The sequence below is a fragment of the Aotus nancymaae genome, unplaced genomic scaffold, assembly GCF_030222135.1.
Source record: "Aotus nancymaae isolate 86718 unplaced genomic scaffold, 86718_ANA_hifiasm-v0.15.2.pri h1tg000057l, whole genome shotgun sequence".
NCBI classification, from domain to species: domain Eukaryota; kingdom Metazoa; phylum Chordata; class Mammalia; order Primates; family Aotidae; genus Aotus; species Aotus nancymaae.
The window spans coordinates 47,815,917-47,828,597 of NW_026988471.1; the positions used below are offsets into that span (position 1 = coordinate 47,815,917).

A 12,681-nucleotide genomic window follows, 5' to 3' on the forward strand; every position below is an offset into this window, starting at 1 on the left:
CTTCCCTGGTTCTGCAGCTTGCAGAGAGCCTCTCCTGGACTCCTCAACCTCCATAGTCATGTGACCCAATGTCCGTAAGAAATCCCCTCTCCTCTCTCTCTCTATTGTTTCTGTCTTTGAAGAACCTTGACCAATACAATGACCGTTCGCTAAAGAGAGGCTTGGAGAGAGGCCCAGAACACAAATCATGGCACAGTGAGGGGAATTTAGAATAGTTATTCTGGGCAATCACACTTTGAGGAGTAAAGGGAACCATGGGATGGGATTAGATCTCTGAGCCTTGAAAGTCAGGTGGAAGAGTTTAGGATTCACATGAGCAGAAGAATGGTTTATTCAAAACTGGATTTTTATAAGATTAGTCTTGATAACCTTGATACCAGCATATAGTGGGTGTTCAATAAATACTTGGTAAACTAATTGGAAAAAGAAAGGATTGAGGGTAAGAAGGGGACCAGGTGGCTATTGACAAAATTCAGGCCTAGGATAATAGAGGCTCTCTCCTCCCACACTATCACTTCATGTGTTAAAAGCCATTGTGTCACATGATGACAAGAATTTATTAGGCATTTGCTCTATATTACTATAGCCATTTGTGGACATTTCTGCAGCAGTTATTGTACTGGGAAGCAATATTCATCCCTTGTCCAGATGCATAACAGTAGATACTGTTGCTTTTACATCTGTTTCTTACATCTTGCCAGACACACAGTAGGTGTTCAATCAACATCCACTAAATGTATGCCATGTAAGACCTGATGCTCTTAATGAGTACCTGAGAATGTGTACTTTGTTCCTGCCCTTGTGCCTGGAACTGGTAGGCTGGACAAGGGGGAAGGGGTAGTTGTGGGCTGGTGTTTTTAAACTTTACCTTTCAAGCTGGTCTGTTCTAATGATTTTTTTTTTTTTTTTTTTTTTTTTTTTTTTAAGACGGAGTTTCGCTCGTTACCCAGGCTGGAGTGCGATGGCGCGATCGCGGCTCACCGCAACCTCCGCCTCCTGGGTTCAGGCAATTCTCCTGCCTCAGCCTCCTGAGTAGCTGGGATTACAGGCGTTCGCCACCATGCCCCACTAATTTTTTGTATTTTTAGTAGAGACGGGGTTTCACCATGTTGACCAGGATGGTCTCGATCTCTTGATCTCGTGATCCACCTGCCTCGGCCTCCCAAAGTGCTGGGATTACAGGCGTGAGCCACCGTGCCCGGCCCTGGTCTTTCTTTTAAAAATATCATTTCATTTAAAATTTCAACACATGCTATATTCAGACAGTGAGTGATTTTGTGAATTAAAACCTGAAAAGTACCAATGGAGACCCCATGGGATTATAACTTGCACATAAGAGATTAAGTAATTTTAAATTGTTTCAACACTGTTAGAATTCTTTGTTTTGAGATACAGAATAGCGACAGAGACTGCATGGATAGGTAGGTAATAAGAGGCTGAGGCAGGAGAGGCAGGAGTTAAAAAGCACTCCGTGCCCCATTTAATAAAGTGTGTTATAGCCAGTGCCACACATTTGATTTGAACAATTTCTATTTTTCCCAGCAAAGATGTTATTACAGGTCAATCATTTCCATAAGTGAGAGCACATTTCTGGTGTATACTACACCGACAGATGGCTAGAAGACCTCTTTTTCATGATCCCAGGCTGGATAAAAAGGCAATTTACTATCTATAGGACTGTGGGTACACTGGTAATGGAAGAGAATCATTCTTATACAAATAACTCAGTGTTTGAATCTGAACTATCAAATGAATCTGAGCTATAGCCAAATCAATTTGATAAACCATCAGAATATGATTGTACTGACTCCAGCCTGCAAAGGCAATGCATTAAATTTTCCCCACAGGAAACTGTTTCCCAAAGAAACAGCGATTGCTCGATTGCTTAAAAAAACAACAAACAACAACCTTGAGTGAGTTCAGAATATCAGGTAAAAACTCAGATGGCTGCTGATGTTCAAGGTCAAGACCCATAAGGGGAAAATGAGGATGCTGAGCTCCTCCTCTGAAACTCGATGAAGCTTGTTTGTGTGCCCCTGGCTTTCTCTGCATCTATCTTTCTTTGCAATGGAATAGTGCAACCTTGCACCCTCAGGTGTTCAGAGGCTTCCTATTCTTCACTCAACTAGAAATTTTGCCTTCAGGAAAGGTGCCATCATCAGTTTGAATGTTTGGCCCTTAATTTTCTTAGAATTCCTTGCATATATCCACTGGGGAAAAAGGACTGAGCCAGTGAGGGAGAAAGATTCACCACAGTTGGCTTGTGGAGGAGATATTTTGGAGACTAAGCAAGACTTCCCAATTCCCAACATGGGTCCTAGGGCAGTGATTCTCAGAATGCTCTCTGGACCAGCAGCATCAGTTTCACCAGGAAGATATTAGAGATACAAGTTCTTAGGCCTCAACCCTGACCTGCTGAATCAAAAATTCTAAACATAGGGGCTGAGTGTCATGACTCATGCCAGTAATCCCAGTGCTTTGGGAGGCTGAGGCAGGAGAATCACTTGAGGCCAGGAGTTTGAGACCAGCCTTGGCAACATAGTGAGTCCCTTTCTCTACAACAATGACAAAAATGGCTGGGTGTGGTGGTGCACGCTTCTAGTCCCAGCTACTCAGAAGGCTGACACAGGAGGATCACTAGAGCTCAGGAGTTTAAGGCTGCTATGAGCTATGATTGCACTGCTGCACTCCAGCCTTGGTGATTAAAAAACAAACAAACAAAACAACCCCCTAAAACCCACGCAACTCTGAAGATGCTGCTCTGGGGCAGCTGAGAACCACTCACAGCTGATGTGGCTCATAGCTGAGTCTACTGTGGGAGTTGCCCTCAGCTGACTTACTCCTCCACAGGCATTTGGCTCCTCCCCAGGGACAGCCTGCACCCAGTGATTCTTGATATAGAGGACTTGCCCCTTACCTTAATTCAGTACAACTTTGAAGGACCATCTTAACTCCAGATCTTCCCATGAGATCAGCTGAGCCTTTGGTTGCAAATGAGTTACCCTGATTCTGCTTCCATCAAGCATTCCCTGTACATTCTGAGAGCACCCTCTAGTAAACCTTCTGCAGGCAGCTATATCATAGTCTTTTTGTGTGTATGTGGGAGGGGAAACAGCAATCTGACCCAAGGCTCAGTCATGATCAGCATGATCTCCACTTACTGTGGTCTGAATGGCCTTTGCATACCTCCTACTCTCATCTCTTAACTCAATCACCTGAGGTGGGCTGGTCTACTGCACACCTGCACAAGCACCTCTCAGGCCAGGGTTTAGATGGTTTAGTGTATCTGGTTGCAGAAGTGGGACATGGAATAGGCCAGTTGTCTTCTTGCATCTCAGGTCAGCAGAAGGAGAAGCTTGAAGGACATCTGTGGACTAACCTGAAGGCCTCAGAGAAAAGGTGGCTTGATGTTAAGGTGAAAGGTGATCAGTTCTTTTGGCCCCAGGGGGAGGAGAGGAAATTAGTAATTGTAGGCGGGGCTTCCAGCCAGGATCCTGCACTGAGATGAAAATATATGGGAATGCATTATCCCTCTCTACCTTTTTAAGTCATTAGGAGTGCTTCATAATTCCATGAATTTTCTGTAAATTTTATTCACTTAATTCTAGACAGATGTGTTCCTGTGGTAAGAAGGATAAAACAATAGGCCTATAACTTGAGGACCTTGCAGAATTGTTTCTGATGCTTTCACAGAGGCTCTATGGCCTGCATTCACAGTGGGACTGGATGGGGGAATTCAAGTTTTGTGTTCTCTGTTAAAAATTCTTAGGAGATACATTGTGCAGTGTCTTAACCTGGAACCTGCTTATGCAGCCTCAGGAGATGTTCTTCTGTGCCATGTTTATGTATCATTGACCGGCGTTCTTAGACTGGGAGGCTGGTGTTAATAGTTATTTTCCTCTATTTTAGCTCACAACCAGTTGCAGGGGGGCTCAATGAATAACTTTTAGATGTTCAATTAAACCTACTTATGGCAACATGGTATGATGGGAACACATGGAATGTGAGGTAGAAGACCTAGTTTCTGGTCCAAGCTCTGCCCCTTCTAGTAGCAGTATGATTTTTAACAGGTCACTTCCATCCTCTGGTTCTGATTTCTTCAGCTGGATAATAAATGAGTTGGGGGATCTCATCCAAGTTCATTGTTCTCAGGAGCAGACAGTAGGTTAAGATGCTATAGATTCAATATTGTGCCTGGTACAGGTCACATATGGAAACACACCCATCACTGATATATTCTGCCATGAACAGATAGAGTTGCCTACTTAGGAACATTCAAAACTCTTAGGGCTTTTTGCTAATGGAAACTGACATGCTGCTATTGTAGGGGGTCAAAGACATCAAAAGTACTTTGTCAAAATTCATTTGTCTCCCGACTACTCTAAGAACGGGGAACATGAACTAAGTAGTACAGGTTCTGAGTACTTTGTATACTTGAGTACATGGTCTACATGCCCAACACTCTCCATTGTACTTCTTAGGCGTATCATGACTTGATATTTTAAGTTGTATATTTAATGTATTGCCTGACTCCCCTCTGTCCCCACCACCAGTGAGAATATACGCTTTCTATGAGGAAGGACTTTACTTTGTTCCCTGCACGTTGTATAACACATGGCACAGGACTGATGCTTTAAAATTTATTTGATGAGTGAAAAAATATTTGTGTGTGTGTGTGTGTGTGTGTGTGTGTGTGTTTTATGCTTCAAATAGTATTAGGAAATAGATAGTGTTTTTAAAGCCATTTTTTGGCAAGGAAACAGAAGCTTAGAGAGGTAAAAGAACTGGTCTAAACCAAGGCAGTCTGCTCTGTATCTCTGCTTTAATCACACTATTGCTCCATTTGCACAGGTGGCCTATCTCTAGCCAGGCATTCTTGAATAATCTTTGAACATGGTCAGGGTGACAAATCTACCCTAAAGTGTATATTTCTTTCGTCAAAGCAGCAGAATCTCATGTACAGATCACAACACACCCTTTATCACGAATAAAAAATACTTATGGAATTCTCACTCTCCATACCAGATCTAATTCTAGAGGTATACAGGTTCCAGCCTGAAGGAGAATATTAGCTATTTGGTGAAAACAAGAGTGATGCAGATAGATGGTTGGTTGGTAGGTGGGTAGATGACCACACATGGTAGCCTATGCTAACTGCCAAATAAGAGGTTCAGTGGGTGGCTTCCAAATGCCTGACTTGACTCTCGGCAGGCTACGTAAGGATCATCTAGTAAAACTGTAGATCTATTAACATGCCTATCTGTTTCTTTGCTCACCATTCCTTCTTGTACCTCATTCCCTCTTTTTGGGTTCCTTTGTTTGTCTTGAAGTACTTTCTTCAGTAAGTGTAGTAGGTCTTGCTTAGAGCCCAGGAACACAGTTTTAAAAAGCCTTTTGGTAATTGTGATGCAGATTGTCCCCCGACCAAAGAAGCCATAAAGGCCACGAGAATCACAGGAAGAAGTCACTGATGGCTGAGGTTGTCAAAGAGACTTGAGGAGGTAGAACTTCGGAATGATCCTTGATGGAAGGGGCAGTGTAGGTAAGAAGAGAAACGGAGAAAGTCACTTTTGGAGGGAAAGATGGAAGTGAGAAAATGACAAGAGGAGACATCCTCATGAGGGCTATGAGGCATGGAATGTATCCCAAAAGATTTGAAAAGAGGATCCAAAATAATGAGTATGTAGGTCTCATTGGGTTGAAGGAACCTTCTGGTGTTGAGGATGATAGAGATTTGTGTTTTCCTTTCCAGGGAAGAGACATGTAGTCAAGTGGATGTGAGTCTGTACCATGAGTCAGATCAGTTTAAATCCCTGCTGTAACTCTTGCATAACCTTGAGTGAGTGAATTAACCTCTCCAGGGAAGCCAGTTTTTCATTCTGTAAAATGGGAATAATAGCTCCTACCACAAAGGGTGATTTTAATAATTAAATGAGAAAATGCATCTTAACTTCTTAGAACACCATCTGACACTGTACGTGCTCATTACATGTTATTATTAGTGTTGCTTTTTTTATGGAGAGTTAGATTGTGGATAAGCCTTAAATTGTCTCTATAAATCTTTGCAGATGACATGAATAAAAATTGAACTTGCTGGCCAGCCCTGCCTTGGAAGTTCTCCCTTAGCTGCAGAGAGTTGACTTCTAACTTAAACAAACTGAGCTCTTACACACAGAAATGGGGAAAGCTACTCACAGAACGACTGGTCCAGAGGCTCCGTGGAAAACATCATTAGGCAATTCTTTTAAATTATTGTTATTGCTTAGATTCCTGGGGATGGGTTGAAGAAAGAGGGAGGAAAACATAAAGCCACATAAATATTGCTGTTGTAAGAGCCATTTCCCTTTAAATGGGCTGGAAGAATAGTCAGGGCTACTTACAGCTCATCTAGTTGGGTTCCATTGAATGCACAGTTGTGTATTTCTTGAATCCCATTCTTATTCAGCCATCTGAAATAAAAGGCCTATTAAAAAACCAATAATGTCAGATGCAAACAATACAAGGGTTTCATAATTGGAAGCACTGAGCAAGGGCAGACAGCACAGGTTAGTGGAATAAAGAAAATGCCACCTTTTAAGCTTGGGGATGTGGCTGGGAAGAAGACTGATTTATTGCTGCATAATCATTTGTAACTTTTGAAGTTTGCATTATGTGCATGTATTGCCTATTCAAAGGAATAAATGAAATCCAAGTTTGAAAAGGCACACTTAGGCAGAGCAGCCTGAATTCTTTCACTCTAAGGTCTTCACACACGTCATCTGTGTGTAGAGATGCAATGCGGGGAGCAGACAGATCTTTCTCATCCTGAAGGACAGGAATCGTACAATTACTGAACAAGTGTTTATAAGACAGAAAAAGAACATTCTATGTCACCTTTCTCTAAGGGCTTAAGCCTTTCACCCACAATCACCCACAGCAGCAGGCCTGGCTGTCGTCAAAAGTGATCTAATTAAGTTGTCAGACAACCTGAACATCTCCCGTGACCCGTAGGGACCTGGTTATTGGAGGTTTGTGGAGGTGGCTCTGGGTTAAGCCAGAAAGGAAGAGAAATCAATTACAGAGAATGTGGGCTGTGGCAGGGCGAGGTAATGTGAATGGGTAGGGGAGGAGGTTCTCGGGGAGGTGGAGATGGGTATAGAACAGCTATCCTGATTGCGCTAAGAAGGTCAATGAGCAGGGTTCCCTGGACAGGGGAGCCCAAGGACACCTTGGGCTACAGCTCTGCCTTGCTCTGCTCCTGAGTGGATCTGAGAACAAAAACAGATACCAAGGTCAGGAGGGCTTAGCCTGAAGAGCCTCTGACCACCTGCTCTTGTTTTGCTGTCAGGTTCTTTTCCCTTTTCCCAGCTTAGTGGGTTTGCAAGTAACACTGTTCAGAAAGCTGACCCAGAGAAGCTCTTGTGTGTCCACCACTCTATTTCTTGGGCTGCCGTGGGTAGCCAGAAAACACTTAAAATCACAGGAGAACAACTGTATGTCTTTTTCCTCCTCTTGAAAACTAATTAGCTAAAAAATCCAGAGAGGAGCAAGGTAAATCTTTTAAGACATTCACAACCAACTGGTGGGTTCTGATGGCAAAGAAGTGGCTATGCAACCTCATGCCGTTTGAGAAAGCATCTCCCAGGCACATCCGGACTCTTGACAGTTGCAGAGTAGTAGGAGTTGCTGTGGCAGCTGCCCCCAACCTGTGGGATGTAGATCCCTGGGGGATTTGGATCAAATACAGGATTCAGCAAACTTTTTCTGTAGCGGGCCTGATACTAAAGTTTAGGTTTTATGGGCCGAAAGGCAAAAATAAAAAATATTATATAAGTACCTTAGGTACTTATAAAACAATTTCCACAATTTTTTTATTGACCAAATTTAAAGTGTAATAATTGAATACTTCTTTTGTAATGTAGGTCTAATATTATAAATAATGTTTTCTGGGGGATAACATTTTGCTTAATTTAGATCCCATGTTAATGTTTCCTGTCTTAGCTCATGAGCTGGGTTTCCTCTGGGTTATATGTAGTTGGCTGGCCTTTAATTTAACATGAGGGGTGTACAAATCCATACAGCCTCCACCTATTTTCCTAGAGACTAGATAATTGATATTTCCTGCATATAACTGTCCTGTTAATCGATGTTGCTATAATCAAATAAAACATAAACTAATTTTAAATAATTATTGTATTCAAATATCCCTTTGTCTTTATGGATTATCTCAATCAACAGATACCTTCATGTGGGGAGGAGGATGGTATTTCTTGATATCAACAGTGGATCATCACACAAAAAACAAATTATGTTCAGAACTGCTGTCCTTGGGTTTATGTTAGTCTGTGGGAATCTCAAACTAGTACCATAGGGAAACCCACATTTGTCACGCACAACCCTGCTCTCTTAAGAGAGGAACTACCTATTTTAAAACCAGATGATGATGATGATGACGACGACGACATTAAGGATGACTACAATAACTTGGCAGAACATCAACTAGGGAATAACTGAATCACAGGCCTACCTTAACCCTTTTGTGTCTTTGGGGACGAGACCAGTGTGCTCACTCAGCAGAGGCTCAGGAGGCTACAGAAGCACACTCTGCTGTCCTCCTAAAGAGTGGAGGTGCTGGAGACTCGGCCCTTTAAAACTCATTGAGGGGCAGGCAGGGGAGACGAACTGATTGAGGAACAGAGGAAACACGCATGAAGCAGGCCTCTCCTGAGGCCAGAGTGTGCTGGGAGCTGTTACTCGTGTCATGTTTTATTTCTTCGGATTTAGGATATTCTCCTGGCTGGCCATAGCTCGGTGCTTTCCCTATTCATGCTCTCTGCTTACCAGGGCAGAGTGGCGGTGGGGAAGGGATCAGAAGCTTCTGCACAATGGGTTTTTATTGTTCATTTCTTAGATTCACTAGGCAAGTGTCTGATAATCCTTCATTGCTGGCTACTTTAAAACTATATTTATATTTACTTTTAGAACAGGGCCTCAGAATTTTTTTTAACTTTTAGTTTCAGGGGATCATGTACAGGTTTTTTATATAGGTAGTCTGCATGTCATGCGGGTTTGATGTACAGATAATTTCATCACCTGGGTAATAAGCATAATACCCAATAGGTATTTTTTCTGATCCTCTCCCTCCTCCCTCATGTAGGCCCCAGTGTCTGTTGTTCCCTTCCTAAAATCCATGTGTTCTCGTTGTTTATCTCCCATTTATGAGAGAACATGTGGTATTTGGTTTTCTGTTCCTGTGTTAGTTTGCTTAGAATACTGGCCTCCAGCTTTATCCATGTTGCTGCAAAGGGCATGATCTTGTTCTTTTTTTATAGCTGTGTAGTATTCCCAGAATTTTGAAAATTGCTATCGATAGAATACTTTGTCAGTCATCAGTGCCACTGTCACGCTTTTTTTCCTGAGTGTGCTCAAATGTCCCCAGGGGAAGAAAGCAACCCTGCATCAAAGCTGCCAGACTAGAAACAATTGGAGACTTAAACTGTGTTGAGTATGAATGATCTGATTTTATTGTCTATAGATTAAGGGACAGCCACAATAAGAACAATATATATTGTTTCTACAAATAGGAATTTATCCTTTAGAGATGTGTCTGACAAACATTCACCCTTAAAAGAAAACTCCTTTCCTGAAAAATGTGTTCCTAAATTCTGAGAAATCAGTGTCCACAAACAGGAGTTAGTAAAGAGCAGACAGAATCTGTATGTTCCTTTTGTAGCTTTGGGTTTGCAAAGGTAAGTCAGAATTTCTTATTTCCTCAGGTTCTTTGGCTCTAGTTGGGGAGAGTTGAGAGCAGGGCACTTAGAGTGCTTTGCCTTCTGTCTTATGGTCTGGACAAAAAAACAGGTCAATGATACTGTGAGAATGATATGAGCACACTATGCAAAACTATGAGAATGATATGAGTACACTCCCACTTAATTATATATTTTCTATAAAAATGAATGAGTTTGCCATATTATAACATTCATTTTAAGTCTCTGTATTTAAAATAAACATATATTTCAGGCAAGATCCAAATAAACATAAACATCCTGGTATAACTGATTACATGTATCACTAATCTCCCTCTGTGATGTAGCCCAGAAATCCTTTTACTGTTGTGTTTTGCAACAGGCCAATAAGACTCATGTACTCACTGTTTTCCACAGCTCTTTGTGTTATAGTTTTATTTTTATAAAAGGCAGGTAGCCTTCACAGCCTTGATTATTCTGTTCCCTCTGCATGCCCTTTGCCAACTCCCTAGCTAACTGCCCCTCATCTTTGAAACCCATTTTAAAAATAACTTTTTCTCAGCTTACTTTCCCTTATTTAACTCTACCTTTAACTCTGGCATCACAGGCTAGTCAGATTAAATTATTCATTCTTTACTCTTAGAATAATTGCTTTTTCTTTTACTTTGTGTATCATTCATTCTGCTTGCATTTTTTGCTTTCTCTTTCTCTTTTCTGCACTCCATCACCTCATCTCAACACACACACACACACACATCCCTTCACTTCAAATATGAGCTTAAGTGAAATGATTCAGTATTACTCACCTGTAGCTTTTGTCCTAATACCTATGTATTTTGAATGCATGCCTTATTCTATTTCTAAGCTAATCTGTTTTCAAACTTTTTCTATTGTTCTCTACATCAAATACAGAGTTTAGCTTTACTGATCAAAGTGTCATAATCTGTCTACTATTTCTTTATCTTTTAACTGCTGGGTCTCTGAATCATATAATTGAAGAGGGCTACAATTCTTTATGGACTGGAGCTTATCTTTTGTACATATAGGCATATTTTAAAAACTCATATTGGTATATGTTTTAAAAAACACAACAATTTGTAAAATATATAAAATGCTTTTCATATCTTACAGATGTAATTGCAATTACTGGGTCCCCCAAAAGTCATTCTGTGCATCTGAGTTTCATGGATCCCAGGCATACTTAGGTGGCCCATATTCTCCTATTTCTTGGCCATCCTGGTGAGTGGATAAACTGCTACAGGGGCTACTGGCATAAAAGATTAGAAGGTCTTTCATTAACAAGACAGAGTGCATTTAAAAACTCTCCCAAAAGTCAGAGAGAGTAACTCAAGCTCATTAAAAAATTTAATCGTTTTAAGAAAATGAGAAGTCATCTTATGCTCAGCATGGGCCTGAACAGGAGCTGCTTGGAATGGTTATGAGGGAATCACCATATCTTCCTGATTGGGCTTCCTTCCTGATCTTTTTCTTTGGGCAACAAAAGCCTTGCCAGGCAATAACTAGCTTTACTGATGCATGAGTTATTCTGTCTTTTGGAACAGATGTTGTATCACAGGACTCCATCATTCAAACAGCAATTTTAAATAGTTGAATCACACCACAGAATCATAAATTATTAACATGACTCCACATTGTGATTCTGAAATGTAAAGACAAGAGAAAAAAAGAACCAGAGCGTGATTTAAGTGGAGAAATGCCAAAGTTACCCGAATAAAAAAGGAGCATCCAATTATAAGAGATCACTAAATGAAAAAGCAAATGTTACTCTGTTGGATTTTTTCCCCTTACTTACAGAGTCACACTTTCAAAACTCAGCCCCGCGAAAGAATTTCTTTCAATTGTGTGGATGTTTATGTTATCTTGAATGTCTCTAGAAGAAAGTACAGACAAATAGATATTTACATCAGTCCTACTCATGTAATCTTCCCACATTTAGTGTAACTGGCATAATGTGGTCTTTAGCTTAGGTAATGTATTAATGTAGTTAGCTGTTGTTTAGCTCAAAGTTTGGGGATAAAATTGTCTCTAATTTATATTTAGTATATTAGTTCTTACAAATGGAATTGTAGATATTCAGTGTCCTCCCTTTTTTTTTTTTTTTTTTTTTTTTTTTGAGACGGAGTTTCGCTCTTGTTACCCAGGCTGGAGTGCAATGGCGCGATCTCGGCTCACCGCAACCTCCGCCTCCTGGGTTCAGGCAATTCTCCTGCCTCAGCCTCCCGAGTAGCTGGGATTACAGGCACGCGCCACCATGCCCAGCTGATTTTTTGTATTTTTAGTAGAGACGGGGTTTCACCATGTTGACCAGGATGGTCTCGATCTCTTGACCTCGTGATCCACCCGCCTCGGCCTCCCAAAGTGCTGGGATTACAGGCGTGAGCCACCGCGCCCGGCCCCCCTTTTTTTTTTTGAGACATGGTCTCTTGCTCTGTCACTTAGGCTGGAGTGCTGTGGTGCCGTAACAACTCACTGTAGCCTCGACCTCCCAGGCTCAAGTGATCCTCCCACCTCAGCCTCTGGAATAGCTGGGACTACAGGTGTGCACCACCATGACCAGCTAAGTTTTGTAATTTTTGTAAAGTCAAGGTTTCACCCTGTTGCTCAGGCTGATCTCAAACACTTGTGCTTAAGCGATCCGCCTGCCTCGGCTTCTCAAACTGCTGGATTACAGCTGTTGGCCGCTGTGTGTGGCCCACTTTTTTCTTCTGAAGGTTTTCTTAAATAATTTTACCCTAATGTAACAAAGCTTTCACCTCCTAACTTCTATGTTCGTCTTAGTTGGGCCTTCTCCCCATCTCAATCCCCTTCTTACAGCTAGTTTCCTTCCCTCTGTTCTCCTTGGGTCTCAGAACAATTTTATCTTTGATTTTTCTTTTCCTGAATGAAAGGATGGGAAAAGTCTCATTTTCTGTTTGTAGTACTCATTTCCCCA

The 12,681-nt window shown here is 41.5% G+C and overlaps 2 protein-coding genes across 9 annotated transcripts in view; one reads left to right on the plus strand and one right to left on the minus strand.

Moving 5' to 3' along the window:
• The window catches only part of LOC105726151 (uncharacterized), a 532,480-nt gene that overhangs the window by 149,800 nt on the left and 369,999 nt on the right, over window positions 1-12,681 (plus strand). The window lies entirely within an intron of this gene.
• Window positions 1-12,681, minus strand: part of FSHR (follicle stimulating hormone receptor) — a 194,234-nt gene that overhangs the window by 12,952 nt on the left and 168,601 nt on the right. For all 3 annotated transcript variants that reach the window (XM_012465479.3, XM_012465480.3, XM_064364068.1), the window contains exons 6-8: window positions 11,542-11,619; window positions 6,381-6,449; window positions 6,196-6,270 (exon numbers count right to left, since the gene is read on the minus strand). In XM_012465479.3, coding sequence (XP_012320902.2) covers window positions 6,196-6,270; window positions 6,381-6,449; window positions 11,542-11,619 — 222 coding nt within the window. The remainder of the gene's footprint in view (window positions 1-6,195; window positions 6,271-6,380; window positions 6,450-11,541; window positions 11,620-12,681) is intronic.